The following is a 24776-nucleotide window of genomic DNA, read 5'->3' as shown; positions in this document are numbered from 1 at the left end:
AAGTAAGTCAGACAGAGAAAGACAAATACCATATGATATCACTTACATATGGAACCTAAAAAAAGATACAAATCAAATCAAGTATAAACTTATTTACAAAATAGAAACAGACTCACAGACATAGAAAACAATTTAGCAGATATACACTACTGTACAGATAAACAACAAGAACCTACTGTATAGCACAGGGAACTATATTCAGTATCTTATAATAAACTATAATGGAAAAGAATCTGAAAAAAAATTCTTTCTACCAAGATCCATGAAGACTCGGACAAAGTAAGCCCTGGAATGGTGCCTGTAGCCTAGTAAGGACTCAATGCGTAGATGGACTATAAACAGGAGAAAGAAGTTGAGTGAAGAAGAAAAGGAAGGAACGGAGGAAGGGCGGAGGTAACTTGGCCACGCTCTGTTTTTCAAGGTAAGCAAGTGGTCCAGGAAGATGGTGGGTGGAAACCATAAAAATGAAGGGTAAGCCATAACCAGAGCAATAAATTGTATGAAATGTTAACTGGGTTAACTCTCAGAACTCTTCCTTTCATTATTCTGTTTAACAGCAAACACTAAAAAATTAATCAGAAAATTCCATCTGGCCAACAATTTTGATTTATGAAATTCCTTTTGCTTCTGAAAATTAAAAGCAATCCTTGGAGTGAATTGAGCATTCTAAGAGAGCCCCAAACAGCCCTGAACGAAAACTCTAGAGTGTTGCTTCCTTTTATATTGTAACATCTTTGAGTCACTTACAATCTATAAATAAATTTGCATTTAACAGGAATGGCTCTACAAAAAGCAGCCCCATGCTGGAATTCAGTACACAAGGCTATTTTTTAAAGCGTTTTGATTTTTAAAAATTAATTATAGGCCCTAGATAACACAGCAGTTATAACTTGGCTTACTACAAGTTTTATGTTGCTTAACAAGTCTTTAAAACAATTCTTACACCTGTGCTTTAAGGGCACGTCAATGTTACTTGAAGACTCCATTGAGTGTGGCTGCCCTGTTCTACAGCAGGAAAAATGGGATCACTAATATTCTGAAATCAGCAATTAATATTGTTTACCTTTAAATATATATATTTGGTGCTCCTGTTTTTAGATCTCTTTGGTTTCCCTAGGTGTAAAATAAGAAGCTGTCTGACACCAAAATGAATCTTTGAAACAGAAGCCCTTGCCTTAAAAACTTACAAGAGAAAAGCAAGGAAAATTTTGAGGCAGTGTTCATCTTGGCAGAGAGGCATGTTCAACTGCAATGCTGTGAAAAAAATATCATTATGAAATAATGAAAACTTTTGACCTAAATATATTTTTCCAATTGAACTTGTTAGTTGATCCTATATCGGGGATAACAGAGAAGAGTCCTTGACATAGAGGAGAGTTAGGTGAAACCACTAATGCCTGGGAAATATTATAGCCTTTTTCTTATGTCAAAAGGCATAGATAGTATGATATAGAAGTTGTAGTATTTGGAAATTTTAGGCCTCAGAAAGTAAATGTTAACTGCTCTTTCAAGAGTATGGGATTTAAAAGTATAGGAAGCAAGGTGATTATTTCCGCCACTATCTTAATTAACAAAGATTAAATGCCTAAGTCTTGTCTGGGTTTTGCTCTAGAAGAACAATCTTTGAGGATTTTCTCCTAAGAAGTCCTTTGGAGAGGAGCAGACATTAGCCATAGTCACCAGAGACAGGACAGGACCTTGGATATGTGACTCCTGTAACAGAAACAAATCGATTTTCCATAATTTGGCCTGTCTTGACACATTACATTTCAGACAGAGGGAAGATTACTACTTCCAAGCTTGTTTCTTGCCAATGGAAAATAAATAGCAGCATTTTTTGAAAGAAGAAAGCACAAACACAACATATGATTCAAGGGTGCCATAGAAATACAACAAAAAATATGTACTCAAGTTTACTTTTCAACTCCATGGACAACAACTACTAACTTACACAGTGAGAAGCACAGTTCAGGTGCTCTATTACACAATAGAACCGATGCAAAGGGATATTATCACTTTGAAATAAGTGATACAATAGATGATTTTTCAGAGACATTAGTCCGCCATCTTCTCAGTCTGCCGGCTTTCCAAATAAACTCGTATTCCTTGCCTCAAAAAAAAAAAAAAAAGAAAAGAAAAGAAATAAGTAACACCTTAGATCTCTGTTAGGCAAAGAGAACAGAAGGGCGTAAGGATAATCTAGTTGGAGTTTCTAGAAAGATATAATAAACAATGTAAGCCAACAGCAAAATATTGTTGGTCTTCCTTGGGGAAGTGAGCTGCTATTCCAGTAAACAGAATTGCTATAAGAGAGGTTGTTATACAGCCATGAATGTCCTCTTGCCATAGATCCCAAGAGAAAGGCCCGGGCACCTAAAATGGTTGCTGGTCTAGAGAACTAAGCAAGACGAATTATTTTCTTTCCTAAACTCAAGATTCTTCATTTTGACTTCTGCTCTGGACACTAAACTCTGAGAGACTGTGCAGTGTCAAACCAACCCTCATAAATTGTGAGAAGATTTCATAAGATTGTGTGAGTTTCAGTGTGAAGTAGAAGGTAATGAATTTATTTAATAAATCTACATAAAATTTTAAAAATCATGGGCTCTGAATCACGGCAAAATGTTTCCCAGAGATACTTTACCAACGTACTATGGCAGCCAAAATAAAGATAACAGCTTTAGAGAATGAACACAGAGAGAATATTAGGCTAGATGGGCCCTTGTTATTTGCTAGCATGGCATTTTACATAATCTTACTTTCCCTTGTCTTTTAAAAAACACAGTAACCAGTCCTATTCTTAACATCATTTCTTTTCATTACTACTACATGAGAAAGGGGTGAAAATGCCTTTTAGCAGGAAAGCTGGTCTAAGTGTAGAATCAACATCAACTTGAAATCATTGTTGAGTCAAGCTATCAAATCTTATTCTTTGATAAGAATAGAATCTAGAGTCGGACTCCAAGGAGACATGAATAATGTCTGTGCTGGTCTTTCCCTTCCTAATTAGTATTCATGAATCGCTGGGAATTTTTTTTGCTGTCTCTCTCTTTGCATTTATCTCAGTAGTTGTATCATTTGACTGCTAATGTGTTTGAATTAAGCTGCTTGATTTTAATTCAATCTGGCACCTCTTCGTGGAGTACTAAATTTCCCCTCAACAGCCATACGTTGAACTGTGGGGAGCCCTGAAGGCTCTGCCGCCAACAAGATTTCAGCCTTTATTGCTTTGTGCAGCCCATCCATTCTTGGTTCAATGGCAGCCTAGATACAGAGATCCCAGTTCAGATACTCACAGGTAATGACACCGATTACCTGGCAGGATGTGCAAGGTGATCCTATCTGTTCTCTTCTGTACCACCCTGGTGGACTCTGATATATCTTCCCTTCAATTATCAAGTAGGGGTTCACCCAATGAGGGAAAAGTGTCATCAAAGCTTATGCGTCTGGGCTTCCCTGGTGGCGCAGTGCTTGGGAGTCCGCCTGCCGATGCAGGGGACGCGGGTTCGTGTCCCGGTCTGGGAAGATCCCACATGCCGCAGAGTGGCTGGGCCCGTGAGCCATGGCCGCTGAGCCTGCACGTCCGGAGCCTGTGCTCCACAACGGGAGAGGCCACAACAGTGAGAGGCCTGCGTACCACAAAAAAAAAAAAAAAAAAAAAAAAAAAAAAAGCTTATGCGTCTTGGTGGAGTAGTTCTTCAAAAACAGGCCCTTCTCTAGTGCCAATGTCCTTCCTATGATGCTGTCAGTGTTTGTCATCCGTACATCATCTCAAGTGGACTTTTTTCTTTTTTTTTAGAGAATTTATCCTGACCTTCCTTCCTGCCTCCCCACATGATGTAACATTCAAGACAGCAGGCTAGCTGCTGTAGCCATAGAACAGATAGAAACTAACAGTTGCACAGAGGAACTAAACTCACAACTGTGTTAAAAAATACTAAGATAGCCCTCTACGTCCAGCTCTGTTAGACTGCAAGGGACACTATGTTTATTAGTCTGCTAGATGTCTTTAAAGTGCTGCCTTTGCTTCCACAAAGCAAAAGTCATTCATCAAAGAACAGGTTAGTTAACACAATTTTCAGATTCAAAATTGTATACAAATCGATTTTGAGATATACTGCCAGGATACATTATTAACATGAGGAGTGGAACCTACCTCCTTTTAGTTTTACTTGAAATTTTAATGTTTCCATTAAAACTGTTTATTTCATTAAAAAAAAATGGAAACTTAGAGCCACTTGTCATTCCCTCACATTGTACTCATGATACTGAAGAAGTTCTAAATCCTAGAATACCATGTTTCCACACATCATTTTGCCCACCTCAAACCAGTGAAAGGATGAGAAAGAAAGTGATTACAATTAAACACCACTTAGATTTGGGAGGAAACTTATTTGTATTAAGAAACCAATGTGTTTATACAGATACCTGGGGATCTAGAGTCAAGCACAGAGGTAAGCCAGTCTGTTCCAACTCTCATATTCAAAGACTCTCTGAAGAATACTAAACAAAACCAAGCATGTTATTTTAGGTATACTTCCTAACGACTGCCGTTTATAAGTAACAACTCAAAATTCTGTCCTGGCTTCCATAGCTTTTTAGGGACCTGTTCTAAATTTATTTGTCCTGTGTCAATTATGTGAATAAAATAAGAGCTGAGAGACTCTTCCCTAAGAAAATGTTTTTGCTAGGAACCCTGTCCTGCCACTTTCTGAGCTTCTTGAAAATGAAAATCTCTGTGTCTTCCAGATGACAGCCACCTTTTCGGTGAAACCAAAATAACTCTCTCAGCTAGAGAGCTGTCAGTAAGAATTCTGATAGATATCAGAGTTGGCATGCAGGAGGAACGCAAGAGAAATGGTTCCATGGTAGGAGGTTTGCTGGGAGCCCCTGACTAGGCAGGAGGGGAAACAATGCACCCCCTAGACACTAGACCAAGCACGAGGAAACCAATGGGCTTTTCCGGAAATGACAGATAATCTTGGGGGAGAAGGGAGACATTAGGTCCTGCAGGATTTTTAAAGGACTACGTCATATGCGTCAAGCTGGAAGGTGTCCATTTGTTAAAGCAATCAAATACACTTCCATGCATAGGATTTTCTCTCCCTCTAGTGGTGGGGTGGGATATGCTATTACTACATGATACTACCTTGTAAACAAAGATGAGTTTCCATTATAGCACATTTTGCCCATAAATAAGGATTTTCATGAGGTGTGCTGCTCTCTCTTACGGTGGTTTCCAAACACCCCCAAACCCTTCATGTTAGGGAGTGAATTGCCTCCTAAGCAGGCTGGTTATCAGTGGGAAGGTAGCAAGGATCTCCTTGTCCTTTTGGCTAAAGAATGCCCATGCTCACTTCCAAGATACAGGATGCTCCTCTCCCCTGTAGTCCCGATCAACAGGTTATTGATCAATAACTGCAAATCTATCAGTGTGAAATATATAAAGTATGCAGCTTTCCCCCCTGCTCCATACCATATGCAGTTAGGCATCAATGATGCTTATTTGACTTCTCCTCTTGTATGTCTCCAAGGCAACCAAAGTCATATTTTCCTGCAAACCTGTTTCTTTTCTAGTTTCCTTATCTCAGTGAGTAACTTCATCGGCTATCCAGTTGTACAAGCCAGAAATTCAGGAGTTACTTCACCCCCACCTAGTCTTCCACCATCATATCCAATCCATCACCAAGTCCTTCAATCTCACCCTCCTTAATCTATCTCACAGAGGTCGATTTCTCTCTGCCTCAACCACCCCACTATTTCATCATCTCCTTCATACACAACTAGTACTCCAAAGGGCATCCACTCCATCCCTTGTCAAATGCATTCTTCACACTGCACTACTTCATTCAACACATATTTCTGAGGGGCCTACTCTGTATTCTGGTAGTACTGTGTTGAATAAGGCAGACCAATTCCCCATTCTCAAGGAGCTAGTGGAGACAGGATATAGACATTAGTTAGTGTAAAATAGGGTGATCTAATAGAGCATGGTGAATGGCTATTCTAAATTGTGTGTTCAAATACAAGAAATCAGTGGGAGTTTCAAGAGGGGATGAGTTTTGAAGCAGGAAAACAGAAGAAGTCCACTGGGATGATGGTAGCTGCTATCAAGACTTCCTCGTAGGTAAGGAAATTGTTTCAAATACTGGCCAGGATCCAAAAGAATACGTTAAATGTTCCTGATGTTTGTCTCCATGCACCTCTGCTGAAATATAGTCCTTATTATCTATGTGAAAGCATCCCATTTTCGTTGACTTTTCGGTACGTCTCGTCTACCAGTAACGTAAGCTCCATGAGCAGAACGGCCACAACTGCCTTGCTCATTGCTGAATCCCCAGTGCCTAAGAACTGTGTCTGGTATATAGTTGGCATGCAAATAGTTATTTGTTGCATTAATGCACAAATTGGTGTGTGAAGTGGAAAAGGAAACAAAAAATTTACTGAGTGGGTTTGGGGTTCACGAAGCCTTCGCGGAGATGTCAAGGTCATTTACTTCAGCTCGAAAGGTTAACTGGACTATAAAATCCTGGCCAGGTTTCTCCGCTTTGGATCTCTGGCACCACCTGCTCTCTCTCAAACTCACACACGTGCTCACAGCTACAAAGCTCTCCAACTCCCCGCTAGGAGTCACACCTTCCGACACAGAACCCCTCCCACCCTCTCCCTTATTTCTCATTCCCTCCTCTCCCCTCCCCGCCCGGTTCCGGAAGCCTTCGAGTCGCAGTGCCCCCTGGGAATAGTAGTCTTCCGGTCCGAGCCTAGCGCGGTTTATCCCTTTCCAGAACTACGCTTCCCAGAGAGCCTTGCGGCAGAGGGCGGCTGTATCACCTGACCAGGACTCTGGAGAGGCAATGGCGACGCTCATGCTGCGATGGTTCTGGCCTGGAAGGCGTTGGGTTTTCGCCGGGATTGGCGGCGGTTCTCGCCACGGAAGAGGGGTTCCAACTGGGTCCACGTCCAGCGGGAAGAGAGGGCGGAGCTCAGTCGCTCAGCAGCCCTTCATCACGGCCCAGAAACCGAGGAAAGGGTATATTATTTCGTACCATTACTCCCCGCTTAAGCGTGAGGTGGAATTGCGGGACTGGAGAGATAATGGTCACTGCAGCCCAGCCTTCAATCTAGACGTTTTGGTGGGCGGGAGGTGCTGGGCTATACGTTGCAGCGCTGAAACCTAAATGAAAGCACGAAACTGGCCCTCTATCAGCCCCGCCCCCACACGTAAACCGCTGTCCGCAGGTAGACAGGCATATTTGGGTAATTCGCGAGTGTAAAATAGCTCGTGTTTTCCTGACTCGAAAGCTGCACAGAAGAGTGGATTCAGTCACCTTAACTAATAGCACCAGTAGCGGGGTCGGTGACAGTAGAAGATGAATCTTATTTACCTAACATACATTTAGAGCTATTACGAGTCAGCAGTGTTGTAAATTATTAGTCAGAAAACACCACCTATCTGTGGAGGCGTTTCATTTTGAACATGTGTGTCTAGACCTAGGAGAATGCAGCCAATACAAGAGATCTTCCCTCTGGTTATGTAGAAAGTGTTGCTTATTTTGCTTAATATCCACTGAACAGCTGTTTATATTTCACTATATGAGACCTAAATAGTTTATTTTTAAGTACAGAAACATAAGGCATGTGTCTAATATTCAGTTTTTCTTTTGAGATAGTTAGGTTGCCGTTATTTTGCTTTTCTGTTGGAGGAACAGAGGGAAAATGTCCAGAAACACTGTTTCTGTTCCTTTCATAAATTAGGTTGTCTCACTGTGAATGGAAAGTATTTTTTTCTCTCATGTAATGAAACTGCAAAAATACATTGAATAAGGTTTTGGTGAATGCAAACTTCTGGTAAGTTCTTCGTTTAATTCCTCTCAGTTACAGGTTGTGCTTCCCAACTTTAAAAAGAAGGAATTCATCAGTACAACAGATGTAGAACTTCATGTGTTGAAATGACTGAAACAAAACCAAATACATGTAAACAAAAATTTCGATAATATAGAAAATTGCTTGGGGGAAGAGCAGGATAGGAGCAGGCAGACTGTGGAGAGAGTAGGTGTTCACCAGGTGATCTGCAGATTCCCCAGGATACATGGGTTTAATAATAACCCATGGAATAAGCACACTTATAAGAACCTGGAGAGACCTCTGTATGGAATGTTCATACAGACCCAGTAGAGTTGGGGTGGCCAGATAAGAGATTATTGGAGCATTTAGGTTGCATTATTGCACCTTCTTAGGTTTGGTAGCAATCAAGTATAAAACAAGCAAAGGAACCTGACACTAGATCTTTGGAATTTAAAGTGATCTGGGGAACCAGAAAAAAAAAAAAAGCCACTTGCAATGGTTTAATGTTTCCCTTTGCACAAAATTCCCAGGAAGGGTGTCATTTAGTGGTGATCTATTATATCTTCGTCACTCTGGTTACTTTACTTGCAAACCATTGTTAGAAAATGAATTCCAAACATGACTGAGAATTTCCCTTCCTTTTTAATAATGAGATGTGCAACTATTTACCATTATTTCTCTAGTAAAATCCTGATGTTTATGTTAATTCTAAAAACGTTCACAAGATCAGCTTTCTTCATTTACTGACTGATTAATTGACAAAGCACAGTTAATTTAGAAAATGCTGCTTTTCATTAAAGTCAGCCAAACGGTCACCACCTGATACCCATTTCTAAATTGTTTTCAGATGCCCAATTGTTCTTTTCTGCTACCTTCTTGTTTGCACAGTGAACTCTCCTTATGCCATGTTGTAAGTGAATTTTGCTTTGCCGGCCTTGTAGGTGTTCATTTTGCATTGCTTTTATTTAGTCACCAATACAATAGGACACATTTTTTTAAAGTAGGACATAAAATTTTAATAAGTTAAAAACACAAATAGAAAATTAACATTGGTGGTTTCAGCTCTTAGAAATTCATGCATGGTGACAGATCTAAGAACTTCTTAACCACTTTGTCTTCCTCTGTAGTGAACGGGAGTGGGCAGCTGTGGTAGGTTTGGAGATTCACGCCCAGATTGCCTCCAACTCCAAACTCTTCTCTGGATCTCAAGTCGACTTTGCAGCACCTCCCAATTCGTTGGTATCTTTTTTTGATGCATCTCTGCCTGGAACTTTGCCGGTAAGATTTTTATTGTATGCTGTTTCCATTACACAATGTTCATGTTTTATCGAAAATAACTCTTAGGAAATACTTGTTTAGGGAGCTTTGCATGAAGTGGGTTGGACTAAATGTTTTCCAAAGACTCATCTCTGTAGTTCTGTTCCTAAGTCTAAACGTCATCCGTTTGTTCATGTATTCATTCACTCATCTCACACACAATTTAGATTGTTTACTCAGTACCAGGGTGTGCGGTCTGTGCTATGAACTGAAACAGAAAGATGAGCGACAATCCTTGCCTTTGAGGAGTTCAGAGACTAGCTGGGGAGATGTGTCTTATGCACAGAGTACTGTGTCACTGCTCCTGTGGAGGTCATATGTGGAGTATGGTTTTGGAACCCCATGCAGGGACTTACCGAATTCAGTAAGACAAGGACTGTTGTGAGAAATTGGGGAAGCGATAGGGTTGGTTAAGGAGGGGTTGTTGGAAGAGCAACAACCTTCTGAGCTAGCTGAGAAGGCAGGCGGGAGTCAGGCTGATACATGGAGGAGGGGGAGGAGGGGGAGTCTCGTCAAAGGAAGCAGCATATGTCACGTGATATTACAGTATAAGGTCAATAATGATTGTGGTTTTAGAAAATTAAGAACTGGTCAGTAATGGAGAAAAAGTCAACCACAGTATGCTTTGAGTGAACTACTCATTTATCTCTTCATTCTCACTGAAACTGGCAATGACTGGGTCCAGTGTACTAACTCATCAGCACGATTTTTCGCATATATTTTCACATAAGTGGATGACGTTTTGAAGGAAAGGATGGAAGGAACAATGTGAATATTTGGGCTAATACATGGCTCATGGTCTGTCCGGGACACATAGTATCAACTGGGTGTGGGGTTTCCTGCCCTCCTATCAGGGAATGTGTAAGTGGTGGTGATGCGGGCAGGGAGAGGTTTCCTGGGTGAGTTACACACTTTCTAACATTTAAATACAAGAGAAAACTGGTTGAACTGCGCACTGCCAGGTGTGCAGAGGCAGAGGTTTTCTTTTCCCAGAGTCACTGCCATGGAAGGTCATGGGCAGTGCCTCCAAAGTACCTGCTGCACCCAAGGTTTTGGTTATACTAGGGCAGTGTCTGTGTCTTGGAACTTTTTCCTTACTTGTGCTTTTTGTCATGGAGGACTCCTATTCCTGTAAACCATGCCTACGGTCACCTTTGACTTGCTGTTGGGTCTTTCTGGCAGAAGACAAGTATAGGAGTGTCTGTCCCTCCCTCCCTCCCTTCCTCTGCCCTAGAGTATCTACTGATGGAGAGATTGTTTTGATTTGAGAAGAGACAATTTTCCAGTTATAAATGTACAAATTCTTTTTTGGGGCAGAGACTCAGCTATAGTAGAAATAAAGTAATATCTATCTAGACAAGTGAATGGAAAGCAATTCATCACAACACCTCTTCTTTCTTCCTTCTGAGCTCAAAACATTTTTTTTCCACGTGGTGGTTTGTTCATTATCAAGAGACTAGACATAACTGCTGAGTTCTTTCTAGGTTTCTCCAGCTGGGAATATAGTATCTAGCAAGGTATTTATTATAGTTCACATTGAAAACATCTATTTGCAGGTAGACATGTTTTCTATAGATAGGCTCTTTACTTGTGGCTAACTGTGGTCAGATATTAGAGACAATTCAGAATGACTAAATGTCAACATGCTTTGAAGACATCTTGTTATGCCCCCAAAGAGGAAGATACTTGCCCAGTGATAGGCATATCAACATGACGGTGAAGTCGTTTGGGACATTGGAGCATTGAGAGCTTGGCTTACATTCACTAAATGACAATCAAAAGCTAGAAATCCAGTTTTGCTCGAGCTGGGTTTTGTTTTTCCTCTTTGGAGCCTACCACACTCATTGTTTGAGCAGCCTAATAGATTATTCTCGCAACAGAGCTAACCTGCCTCTTTTTCAGAAATGTTTCTGTCTTTAAAAGAGCTGTGTTGGTGTGTGACCTAAATTATACCACAACTACCAGAATAAAACGTTGTCATTCCCACAGCCCTTCAAAACCCAGTGATTTACCTAGATAGAGATTTTAAATATACTGAAACATTTAGACAGTTGACCTTCTCTAAGCCTGTGGAGATGGTGTGTTGATGCTCTGATATTCTGACTATGCATTTGGTTATTTTTATGCAAAAAATGGTGACCATTTGTTAGATACACTGATAAGAAGATAGAAATAGGCAACCAAAAGAACTTAGGTTATAGTGTCAAGTCTTTTTCTGTAGACCAGATTCATTTGCTCTGCTGGCCCATTAAAGAGAAAATATGATAAAGTGTGTCTTTCTGTAAGTATTTGATTCTCCCCCTCTCTTGATTGTGTCTTTATTCATTCGCTCAACTGACATTTATTGGATGCCTCCCATGCACTAGCCATTGTAGAAGTTCTAATGATACAGGTTTGAAGAAGGTAAAAGATCGCTGTGGGTCTTGTCCTCACGGAGCTTGGACAATTAAGTGGGCAATTGCAGTACTTTTCAATGAACATGCTGGTAGTGGAAATACAGTGTGCTCTAGGAGGGGCGTTCAACACAGATATAGGGAATTTGCAAAATTTGGCCAAATAAAAGTGAATAGGATGCACAAAGACCAGAAGAAAAACAGGGCTTGGCTTGCTCTGGGAACTGAAAGAAGTTCCGCGTGTTGTAGCATAGAACTGGAATATGGTGTGGCAAGAGGTGAGGCCAGTGTGGAAAGCATAGTCTGTACCATACAAGCCCTGCTAAGGAGTGTGCATCCCATTGCAAAGAGGTAAGAAGATGTAAGGAGAGTACCGGGTCAAAGACTCCAAGGGACGGCATATTTTGAGGAGTGAGTACACAGTATCTAACTTACTGAGATTCAAGTAAGGTGAGCACTAGGCAGTGGTCATTGGATCTATTAAGGGGGATATCCTTTATAAGAAGCGTTTCCACGATGGGGTTAGGAGGCAGGTAGCAGAAGGTTGAAGAACTCGGGGATGTTGAGGAAGAGATGAGAGAGTGTGGGCAACTATTTCAAGAAGTTTGGCTTGGAAGGAAAAGAGAATGCAGTAGAGAATTCCCTGACAGTCCAGTGGTTAGGACTCCACGCTCTCACTGCAAAAGGCCTGGGTTCAGTCCCTGGTGAGGGAACTGAGATCCCGCATGCTGCAGGGCGTGGCCAAAAAATAAATAAAGAGAGTCGGTTTAAAAAAAAAAGCCTCATTTTCCTTAATGTTGGAGAAACTTGAGATTGTTTCAGTGCTGATGAGTTATAGTCAACAGTAAGGTATCGTCCACTTAAAAATATGTTAAGAGGGTAGATCTCATGTTAAGTGTTCTTACTGCAATAAAATAAGATTTAAAATAATTTTAATGCTGATGAGAAGGAGCCAATGAGGGGGCAGTTAAAGAGGCTTTGATTAATGTGGCAAATTGAACGTATACATGTTAATCTGTCCTTCTCCTCCTACCCCAAAGAAACCCCACTGAAATGACAGTGAAAGAATTCAAAGTTATAAACCTATGAGAGAATGGGAGAGTAGACCAGCGTGCATGAGAGACGCTAGATGGAGGAGGGCCTGACTTGGCAGAACGAAGTTAAGTGTAACCCAGGAAAAGGACAGAAAGCCTTCAGAAAGAGACACTAGTCAGAAATGAGATGGTGTACCCTATGCAACCCCAGAAAGGGTCCAGATGTGAGATCAACAGGTATTGTGGAGGGCCAGAGGGAGGTGAAGACAAAGGGATTAATTCAGAGTCTGAATACAGAGCAGTTAGACCTGAAGTCCTCTCCTGCCCCTTGGTAGCTGCCCTACCTTCATAGGAATCTATAGTTTGGGGAGAAATTCAGCTTGTGACACACTCCCTCGAGAGACCCCAGGCAGAGCAAGAGGTACTGGTGTCAGAGAGTGTCTGTACTCTGAACCCCAGGGCCTGCCCGATCCTTTCTCTGCCCTGTTTGAGGAGCTCAAGTAAACTGGTATGGCCATCTCTTCTCTTTCCCACCTCCCCCAAGCAGGAACCCATAGGAACCTGACAGAACTTGACATTTAGGGGGATCTCAATTAAAAAAGCTACCTGGCCACCTCATTGATTGTTCTAGAATGAAGGCCACCAATCAGCAAGTCCTGGATATTTACATAGAATGCTTAGTCAGCATTTTAGTACCTTACTTTAAAATATAACTAGACTGGGAGTTCCCTGATGGTGCAGTGGTTGAGAATCCACCTGCCAATGCAGGGGACACGGGTTTGATCCCTGATCTAGGAAGATCCCACATGCCACGAAGCAACTAAGCCTGTGTGCCACAACTACTGAGCCTGCATTCTAGAGCCCGTGAGCCACAGATACTGAAGCCCGTGCACTTAGAGCCCACGCTCAGCAACAAGAGAAGCCACCACAATGAGAAGCCCACACACTGCAACGAAGAGTAGCTCATGCTCGCTGCAACTAGAGAAAGCCCGCATGGAGCAATGAATACCCAACGCAGCCAAAAATAAATAAATTAAAAGTAAATAAATTTCTTAAAAAAAAAAGATCATTTCAAGAGGTAAATTTAAAAAATATATATATGTGTGTGTGTCTGTGTATGTATGTGGTGTGTGTGTTTATATATATATGTGTGTGTGTATATATATATATATATATATACATATATATATATATATATATATATATATATAAATTGACAGCCAAATATCACCAGACATTTGAAGAAATTCTCCAACGTAGTGGACAGAGCCCAAAATAAAAAGAAAACAACAAAATAAGAGGCACCAGATAATGCACAGGGTAAAAGAATTCTTTAAAAATTAAAAGCTTTTATAAATATCCTTAGAAAGATAAGAGAAGGTAGCTGCATCCTTGAAACAAGAACATGATACCACCATTTAAAAATAAACAATCAGGGCTTCCCTGGTGGCGCAGTGTTTGAGAGTCCGCCTGCCGATACAGGGGATACGGGTTCATGCCCCGGTCCGGGAAGATCCCACATGCCGTGGAGCGGCTAGGCCTGTGAGCCATGGCCGCTGAGCCTGCGCGTCCGGAGCCTGTGCTCCACAGTGGGAGAGGCCACAACAGTGAGAGGCCCACGTACCGCAAAAATAAATAAATAAATAAATAAAAATAAAAATAAACAATCAGGGACTTCCCTGGTGGTCCAGCGGTAAAGACTCTGCCTTGCAGTGCAGGGGACGCGGGTTTGATCCCTGGTCAGGGAACTGAGATCCCACATGCCGCGGGGCAACTAAGTGCACATGCCTCAACTACTGAACTTGTGAGCCTCAACTAGAGCCCACGTGCCACAGACTTCAGCGCCTACGTGCCCTGGAGCCTGCGCACCACAACTAGAGAAGAGAAAACCCGCACGCCACAATGAAGAGCCTGCGCGCCGCAACAAAAGATCCCACTTGCCTCAACAAAGACGAGCCTGACTACACATCATTACAGCTACACTTGAATCTCAGAATGTCAGGGTGCCCTCCCGCTCTATTTTTCTAGGTTAAAGTTATGATTGAAAAGTAATTGGCGGGCTTCCCTGGTGGCGCAGTGGTTGAGAGTCTGCCTGCCAGTGCAGGGGACACAGGTTCAGGCCCTGGTCTGGGAAGATCCCACATGCCACGGAGCAGCTAAGCCTGTGCGCCACAACTACTGAGCCTGCGTTCTAGAGCCCGTGAGCCACAGGTACTGAAGCCCGTGCACCTAGAGCGCATGCTCCGCAACAAGAGAAGCCACCACAATGAGAAGCCCACAAACCACAACGAAGAGTAACTCATGCTCGCTGCAACTAGAGAAAGCCCACGCGCAGCAATGAAGACCCAACGCAGCCAAAAATAAATAAATAAAAAGTAAATAAATTTCTTTAAAAAAAAGATCATTTCAAGAGGTAAATTTAGGGCTTCCCTGGTGGCGCAGTGGTTGAGAGTCCGCCTGCCGATGCAGGGGACACGGGTTCGTGCCCCGGTCAGGGAAGATCCCACATGCCGTGGAGCGGCTGGGCCCGTGAGCCATGGCTGCTGAGCCTGCGCATCCAGAGCCTGTGCTCCGCAATGGGAGAGGCCACAACAGTGAGAGGCCCGCGTATCACAAAAAAAAAAAAGAGGTAAATTTAAAAAATATATATATGTGTGTGTGTGTATGTATGTGGTGTGTGTGTTTTTATATATATATATATATATAAATTGACAGCCAAATATCACCAGACGTTTGAAGAAATTCTCCAGTGTAGTGGACAGAGCCCAAAATAAAAAGAAAACAACAAAATAAGAGGCACCAGATAATGCACAGGGTAAAAGAATTCTTTAAAAATTAAAAGCTTTTATAAATATCCTTAGAAAGATAAGAGAAGGTAGCTGCATCCTTGAAACAAGAACGTGATACCACCATTTAAAAATAAAACAATCAGGGCTTCCCTGGTGGCGCAGTGGTTGAGAGTCTGCCTGCCGATGCAGGACATGGGTTCGTGCCCCGGTCAGGGAAGACCCCACATCCCACAGAGCGGCTAGGCCCGTGAGCCATGGCTGCTGATCCTGCACGTCCAGAGCCTGTGCTCCACAGTGGGAGAGGCCACAACAGTGAGAGGCCCACGTACCGCAAAAATAAATAAATAAATAAATAAAAATAAAAATAAACAATCAGGGACTTCCCTGGTGGTCCAGCGGTAAAGACTCTGCCTTGCAGTGCAGGGGACACGGATTTGATCCCTGGTCAGGGAACTAAGATCCCACATGCCGCGGGGCAACTAAGTGCACATACCTGAACTACTGAGCTTGTGAGCCTCAACTAGAGCCCACATGCCACAAACTACAGGGCCTATGTGCCCTGGAGCCTGTGCACCACAACTAGAGAAGAGAAAACCCACACGCCACAATGAAGAGCCTGCGCGCCGCAACAAAAGATCCCACTTGCCTCAACAAAGACGAGCCTGATTACACATCATTACAGCTACACTTGAATCTCAGAATGTCAGGGTGCCCTCCCACTCTATTTTTCTAGGTTAAAGTTATGATTGAAAAGTAATTGGCATATGAAATGTTTTTATCTCACCTGAGATGTATAGAGTAGTATTTTTTCTGAGGATCACTCTTACCTCTTTTAATCTTGACGGCGTTACCCGGCCTACTTCCCGGTTGCCATCACTCAGGAGAGGAGACCAGAGTGGGGCCTGTGCAAGGACTCAGACCCCGAATGCCTTGGGAACCATGATTTTGATGATTTTGCTCTTATGAAACAGCTATATGATTTTTTTTTTTTTTTTTTTTGCGGTACGCGGGCCTCTCACTGTTGTGGCCTCTCCCGTTGCGGAGCACAGGCTCCGGACGCTCAGGCCCAGCGGCCATGGCTCACGGGCCCAGCCGCTCCGCGGCATGTGGGATCCTCCCGGACCGGGGCACGAACCCACATCCCCTGCATCGGCAGGTGGACTCTCAACCACTGCGCCACCAGGGAAGCCCTGTATGATTTTTTTTTTTTGTACTAATATGAAGTTTTTCCTCAAAATTCTTCTTCTCCATCCTAGAGAGAAGCCAGCCCCAGAACGGTGAATACTGTAGCGTTGTTGTGCGATTTCCCCTGTAGTTTTTCTGTCCGTGGACTTGAACCAAGTGCCGCTGCCACATCGGCCTTGAAAGTACAGGCTCAAGTGGGGCCTCCCCAGAGGGTCTCATCATTTGGGGGGAAAGTTTGTATATTTTTTCGGTTGGCTTTTCTTTACCAGTTTCTGGCTTTTATTCTCAATATATTTTTGCTAAACTTGTTTCACAAATTTAAAAAAAAACCACAAAGATCCCATGTGCCACAACTTAAGGCCTGACCCGACGCAGACAGAAATAAATAAAATAAATAAATAATAAATAAATCTTTTAAAAAATTAAAAAATAAACAATCAGAACAAAAGCTCTTAGAAATTAAAATTAGGATGGAAAAAAAAAATCCAGAAGAGTCAGAAGATAAAATCAAGAAAATCTTCCAGAAAGTGTAACACACATGCAATCGGACAATCGGGGAAAAAATAAGAAAATTAGAGAATCAATCCAGGATGTCCAACCTCTGATTAATAGGAGTTCCAGAAGAGAGAAGAGAGGAAGTAGACAAGAGGAAACTATCAAACAAATGACACAGATTAATTTCCCAGAATTGAAGGACATGAGTCTGCAAGTCAGAAGGGCCCGCCAGTGACCCAGTGCAAGGAATAAATAGCCTCCCATGCAGAGCTGTCATCATGAAGTGTAGAATTAGAACACCAGGGGTAAAGATAAGATACTAGAACTTACAGAGAAGGAGAGTCACACGCAAAGGACTGGGAATCAGAAAGGCATCGGACTTCTCAAAGCAGCACTTAAAGCTGGAAGATAATGGAATGGTGCCTTTAAAAATCGTAGGGAAAAAAAAAATCATCCTAACCTAGAATTCTGTATCCAGCACTATAAATCAAGTGTAGCAGTAGAATAATGATATTTCAGACAGGCAGGTTCTCAAAAAATTGTCCTTCCATTAAACGGGAACCTGCTGAAGTCATGGAGAGGCTTCAGATTGCTGGCTGTGTAGCAGTGGGAGAGGAGGAGATGGCTCCAGAACAGAGAGGTTTCGAGAAAAAAAGGGAGGTGGGGAGGGAAGAGCAGGTATCTAATGCTTGTGTAAATAAGAGATTTTACATAGAAACTGGAGTCTTTTTATATATTTTATTGAAGTATAGTTGATTTACAATGTTGTGTTTCTACTGTACAGCAAAGTGACTCAGTTATACATATATGTGCATTCTTTTTCATATTCTTTTTCATTATGGTTTGTCGCAGGATATTGAATATAGTTCCCTGTCTCATAGGACCTTGTGTATCCATTCTATATATATGAGTTTGCCTCTGCTAACCCCAACCTCCCTGTCCATCCCTCCCCCACCACGCCCCGCCTTGGCAACCACAAGTCTGTTCTCTGTGTCTATGAGTCTGAGAAACCAGTCTTTGAGAATAATAAGGAATAGGCAGTAAGAAAATAAAGCAAATGATAAAATGAAAGACCTATCGACTCCAGGAAGAAACAAAACGTTCAAGAAAGGACATGTAATCAGTGTGTACTTTACAGCTCACTGGAGAGACATATTTACATAATAATAACAGAAACACCAACCACTCATGTAAAAAAAACTGTGATATAATTGGGATACTGGCAAGTAAAAGAACTAAATTCTTGTCTACCATAATCAGAAGTCATGTCCTAAATTGATAACGTAAGAAAAAAGTAATGTAGGAATATGCGTCTGGAATATTTTGGGCCACAGATTAAGGGGAGCCTCTTTTTCCTTTTCAGGCCCTAAGTTGATTGATTGGTTTTTGCTTTTGGTTTTGTTTTTTTAATTGGCTGTTACTATTTCTTTTAGCTTTTTATTTTTTTAATAAGATAATGAGTGAAAGATTTAGAGCTCCCAAGAGACAAGTTATTAGGCAAAAGGTTTTTCAACAGTTTTAAAAGTTTTTATATAAAGATAATATTAAGTAATAGTCAGATATCACCTCTGCTGGTTTCTCAGCCTTCTGTTGGTGAAATTTTCTCTTTTTTGTTCCCAAAGTTCGAACAGTGACAGCGTCCCACCTCTTCCCCCACCTGTAACTCCCACCCTTACCCTACTCTTAGGAGGAAAGACTCACCCACATTCCAGATCCTTCACAGCCAAGTTCAGGCATGTGGCAGGAGTCCCTGCTTCCCCATGGGTGGAATGACTTACCTACCTACCAACCTGACTTTTCCACTTCAGTGTCATTCAGGTCATCATGGGCTTGCACTTAGGGGCGGCTTATGTTGTTCTCGAATAGAAATGTGATAAAGTAACAAGCACGGGTAAATTCTATGGGACAGAATAAAACATAAAAGTATTGCAAAATATCTCCCCTTGTAACTGATATACATTCTCTCTTGGGAATGGCATGGGCCTAGTCTGGTGGCTCCATCTTCCAAAAACAAGAACATTGGGTCCTTGGGGCAGTTTGTCAAGTCTGTCTTTTCCCCAGATTTAGGAAGGATTGTTATGTGACAAATGGCCAATAGCCTTGGCCAGAAAGTGATGGATTTTCCAAAGGTCCCCTGGCACAGCATATTATTTAAAAATAGGAAGGTAAATACCAGACATGACAGCTCAAAGATCTGAAGGTGGTTCAGGACTAGCGGCGGAGGGTGGCGGGAACTGCTGCTTTTCGTTGTAAATTGTTTCTAAATACGTGCCTCTAACATTTTGTTAAACAGTCAAAAGTTAGGTTTAAAGGAGTAACATACAGGGGAGAGGAAATTATTGATAGAATCAGGTTCCTGAGAAATCAGGAGCTGTCCCTGGAGCACAGGGGGAAAGACAGCTCTCCCACTGCAACCTCAGGGAAGGGGTGCCCCTCCACCCACAGCTAAAGGCAACTTTTGGGGTTGGCTTGTGGAAGGTTGAGGAGGCCCCCATCTGATTTTTCCTTCTCTAGCAAACACTGTTTCTTGCATCTCACGCTCCTCCCGGGTGCTCTTTCCTGCCTCTGTTAGTGTGTCTTGAGTTCTGGGTCTGTGGGTGATCCACTCCCTCAGCTTTGCTGGCCTCCGGTCCCTTCTGTTTCTCCCTGGCTCTTGAATGACAATGTAGAATCCCAAGCTGACAGTTCTGTCCCCTCAGCACTTGGAAGACGTGATTCCGTTGTCCTCAGACGTCTGTTACTGCCGACGAGAAGTCTGTATCCTTTGTAGGAAATCTGTGTTTCCCCTCTGATAGCTTCGGCCAGGATATGTCCAGGTATGGGTTTGTGTCTGTTTATCCTGCTCAGTACTCAGTGGGATATCTCCACTTAAAGACTCGCCCCTGGACTGTGGCGGCATCTCTGGAAGGAATTCATGGTGACTGTGTTAGGGCCCATTGGGCTTTACTGAGCAGACAGTTTCTCTGTTCATTTATTGGCCCCCAGCTGTCACGCCGCTTGGATGGTGCCGCCCTTCAAGCCCCACACCCACGCCAGGAACTGGGCTGGGGGCTCTAGGTGGGTAGCCTCCTGCATATCAACTCCTCAGTTGGTGGCACAAGATTTTCTGGCTGGACCAGGATTTTGTGGCTCCCGGCTCCCTGCCCCCAGTGGAATGCCAGCCTTGACTTCTGTGCCATAGGTGCTTGAAGTCGCCAACAACCCGTGTCTCTTCAGTGTGGTTGTGGTAACAGTGCTGATGGTAGGAAAGTCAGCTAACATTTACTGAGTGCCTTCTTCGTGTGTGTGTGGTTATTTTCACCTCATAAACTTTATGAGGCAGTTCCTGTCATTATCCCACTTAGAAAGTAAGTGGACAAGCTAGATTCAAACCCTGTAGTCTGGCTTCCAGGTTCATACTCTTAACCCCTTTGCTGTTCTGTCTCCTGCAGTTATACCCCTGGGTGATGTGGGCCCCGGGAGATTTCCTTTCTTTTGAGCTTGGCTGTGTGTATTTATAAATTTATATGTGTATGTAGATGTCTGTGTGTGACGACGTAATACTTGTTCTCATCCCCCATGTCCCCCCCCCCGCCCCAGCATGTCTGCACTACCAGCTCTGTATCACTCAGGCTGCTGTCTTTACCGGTGGTTACAACCTCCCCCCTCCATTCTGATTAGTGACCCTTCTTCTGAATGTTTCTTAGGACTGCAGGCACTTTATCTTCTAATTTTACCTTTAGTTTTAGAATTATGTGGAATCCCACCATAAATCTTCAGACTGAAAAGGTTACTCAGTCTGTTTTCCTGCTGGTAGGCAGGAGTACAGCTAAACCAAGGACAACACCCTTTGTTTTTATGAGCAGGCATTCAGCTTCGCTCCTTGCTTTGACCTAATAAGACCCCTTACTCTGATACAGAATCTCCCTTAATTTATTAAATCATTATTTGTCTGTAGAATTATAGACAGAATCTTAGGTTATTTGCTTCGAGTCAGTTATTTCCTATTTATCAATGTCATTCCAACTCTCTACTTGTAATATTTTGTATGTGAGATGCGAAATGGGAAGAAAAATAGGAAAGGAAATGTATTGGTTTGATAAAACGTCTTGAGATACACAAGTCTATTTGTTCATAATTTACAAATGTTTCCAGTAATGGCGAGATTTCAGCAAGGCATCAAGTCTGTTTGACATTTATGCCTGTGCAGACCACACACACACACACACACACACTCTCTCTCTCTCTCTCTCAGTGCTTGCTCCCTCCTGGTGTTGATCCCTGTGTAGGAGAAAGCAAAGCGAAGAGAACGTTGTTGCTTTGCTGATGCCGGCTGGTGGGTGGCTCATCGGTCTGTGGCCAGGAGGTACCTGCTGCTGCTGATCAGGCTGTGCCACATTCCATTAATGAGAAACTGGTACCTCTAACATGTTAATAAACAATACTGGTCGATTTCATTTCAAAAAAAATATTAAAGAAACTATTCTTTAATATTTTTAATTAAATATCTTTAATTCTGCTCTTGTTTTACTTGTTGGAAAGCGTTTATCTGTACATAACACGGAACTGCCTAGTAACTATGACTGCCTTTTGCTCCTAGAACTGGAGAAAGGGCAATAGAAGCTTTCTTCCCCATGTGTATGCAAGAATGTTCTCCGCTTTTCTCAGGATCAGCCTGTCTGAAAAAGCCTTGGGAGTTTTCCATGTCAGAGATATTTTAGATTGGCCCTGGCAGCTATGTCATGAAAAGTGGAACTGAGATATTACTTACCCATTTTACAGAACTTTTCTTTTATTCACAAGAGTGTTACTACTGTTAGCAAGCAGAAGGGGAATGAAGAGAGAGGAAAATCTGTTGTGAATAAATCCAAAGTGATGCCTGCCCTCTGGGAACTAACAAACAATGCAGTTACCATGCTTTATGTTGGAGATTTCTTCTTGAATGTGTATGCAAATCGCTCTGAAAGGGATCCTGCCCCTTTAAGAAAAGATACTGTGAATGCTTATGTAAAGTACTTTGAGATTAATTTATTTTTAAAATTTCGTACAGCAGATTTATTTAAAGCTGGGTAAATCTGCAATATTCTAGCTCTCTGAACATAGCAGATATTGGTAATAACTTTTGTTTTGAAGGACCTAATAGATTTAGAAATACTTAATAGTTCTAGAGAGCATTAGGCTGAAGCGCTCTTCTGAGCCTTACTTCTAAATGTAATTATAAACCTTTTTTAACTCAAGACTTCTAAACAAAATAGAAATTCAAGAAAAGAGCATTCGGGAAAAGTGTTTAAATGCATACATTTATAGTCAGATCTGCATTTGCCTCTCTGTCCATTCACACTTAAATGATGGTTAGTTATTTGACGAAGAAGACAAAATGTGACAGTTTTCTATTAAAAGGTTTTTCCGTTTCAGTGATTTGCTTTAATGTAACCTGTAGAACTTATAATTACATTGTGTTCTCAGACGCTAATCTTGCTGTTGTCTGAGCCACTGTTACACTTTTTCCTCATCCCTCTGTAGAGTGGGGTGTTCCAGGGGTTGCATTGTTCTGCCCCGTGACCCTTGCTTCTACAGAAGAGGTGTGTCCGCGAGCTCACACGCACACAAACGTGGAGAGGCTCCCTATGAGCTCTTAAACTCTGTGATGGTCCAGACTTGTCCTCTGACATCATTAACTGGATTTCCCCCGTGGACTCGGCTGACGCATGACCATCATGGACCTTCATGTCCAGTAGGCAGCATGACCTCCCCTCCCTTCGGGGAAGCATTTAACTCCTTCCTGCCTTGGATCTTTTTCCAGCGTTCGGTGGGTTCTTGAAAGCCTCCCTCTTCACGACCATTCTTCCTTCCCCCACGCTTCTGCCATTCTCACATGCAGTATTCCCCACAGTGAAATCTAATACTAGTGCTTCTACATTGTATCAATATATATTTTGCAGTTGACTGACCATCCTTTATGTATGTTGTTTATGGGGATTTCTGTGTTTGATTATAAGGTTCTAAAAAGCAGCTCATAGATCATGCTCGGGCCACTTGACAGTACCTTGCACAGAACATGTATATATAACACCCATAATAAATATTTCTCTATATAATTGCAGATACTTATGAGCACATACATGAGTCTACTTGAAAGAATTTTCCAGGTATCTAAAACCCTTTTGATATGTTTTAGCTTCTTTATAGGAATCTTTCTAAAATGTATTTTCGACTTTTCTCCTTTTAAATAGGGTATGTTGAACATAAGCTAACCTTTTCTTGATTGCTCAAGGTTATCAGCAATATGTTGTTGTAATATAATGGTGCCTTCAGGGTCTACTGAGGTGTGTAAAATTATCTGATCCTACAGGAAATGGCTAAAGATAGCCTTTCTTTTTAGGTTTCATATTACAGTCTTTGTTATTGCAGTCATCTACCCGTCAACTCCTTCGTAAAGCTACTGTCAGTATATTTGATTCTAGGAACCACTTCTTGCTCATTTTTCACTTCTCAATTATTACTTCTGGTCTGCTTCAGCCCAGAAAGCCAGATGATTGCATTTCTTAATGTAAGTAAGAACAGGCTCTGGGTAGAGACCTGTCCTACAAAATAAAGTACACGAATGGTATGAAGCTAGTTAGCTTCTCGACATTGTAAACAGTGTGAGAATAGAGTCGGAGGAGATCCTGGAAGTCATTCAATTTAGTTCTTTTAACTTAGATGAGAGAACTGCTGTTGTGACTTGCCCGTTCCCATCCGTCACTCAGTGACTTCATGTCCTAGTCAGATTAGAACTCGTGTTTCTGACCTCAGTTTAATGCTCAGCCTCCAATCTCTGTTCTACCATAACTGTTGGAAGTCTGATTTATGTAGCTGCTATTATTTTGCAGGTATGTGTATATTACAAAACATGGATACCATCAACTGGTGTATATGTGGTAATGTTAATAGATGTATGTCCACATACTGTACACACACACAGGCATTGACTGTTCAGCATTGATGCTGATCATATGTGCTGTTTATTAGTGTCCAGTAGGTGAGAGATCTCAATCTGGGCGGGGGAGAGAAAAGAGGAAAAGCGTGCTCCTTCCAAAGAAGAATGGGTGAAAGGAGATCTGACCAAATAAGCTACCAGTTCAGTGCCCCGGACACTGGATTTCTCCAGACCCCCCACTAAGAGAGCAGCCCTGACTCTGGGCAGCTCCCAGCTATACATTTTACCGTGCAAATAGTAGCCATAATGAAATATTCTTTTAGAATCTTTTATCGATGTTTCATTCTGGGAAATTTTCTCTACATTTTCTTCCAGTTCACTAATTCTCTCTTTGTTATATATACTCTACTCTTTAACATACCCACTGAGTTGTTTTTTGTTTTTTGTTTTTTCACTGAGAGTATCTTTTATTTATAGAAATTCTGTTTTTCTCTTTTAAATCTCTCTTGTCTTTTTGAAAATACCTTGTTCCTTTTTCATGTATTCAGTTCTTCATTTCTTTTTTTTTTTTTTTTTTTTTTTTTTTGCGGTATGTGGGCCTCTCACTGTTGTGGCCTCCCCCGTTGCGGAGCACAGGCTCCGGACGCGCAGGCCCAGCGGCCATGGCTCACGGGCCCAGCCGCTCCGCGGCATATGGGATCCTCCCAGACTGGGGCACGAACCCGCATCCCCTGCATTGGCAGGCGGACTCTCAACCACCTGCGCCACCAGGGAGGCCCCTTCATTTCTTTGGTAACTTTAAATCTAAATATTTTATAGC

The 24776-nt window shown here is 42.1% G+C and overlaps 1 protein-coding gene across 3 annotated transcripts in view; it reads left to right on the top strand.

Annotated features, from left to right (window-relative positions):
• Window positions 1–6826: 6826 nt before the first annotated feature.
• GATB (glutamyl-tRNA amidotransferase subunit B) overlaps window positions 6827–24776 on the top strand; it is an 82399-nt gene continuing 64449 nt past the window's right edge. For all 3 annotated transcript variants that reach the window (XR_009534101.1, XR_009534102.1, XM_060116335.1), the window contains exons 1-2: window positions 6827–7030; window positions 8973–9123. Coding sequence is in view for 1 of the 3 variants with exons in the window: in XM_060116335.1 (XP_059972318.1) it covers window positions 6855–7030; window positions 8973–9123 (327 nt within the window). In the remaining 2 variants the exon portion in view is untranslated. The remainder of the gene's footprint in view (window positions 7031–8972; window positions 9124–24776) is intronic.

Source organism: Mesoplodon densirostris, chromosome 1, assembly GCF_025265405.1.
Source record: "Mesoplodon densirostris isolate mMesDen1 chromosome 1, mMesDen1 primary haplotype, whole genome shotgun sequence".
In the NCBI taxonomy this organism is placed as follows: Eukaryota; Metazoa; Chordata; class Mammalia; order Artiodactyla; family Ziphiidae; genus Mesoplodon; species Mesoplodon densirostris.
This window is presented reverse-complemented; position numbering and strand designations above follow the sequence as displayed.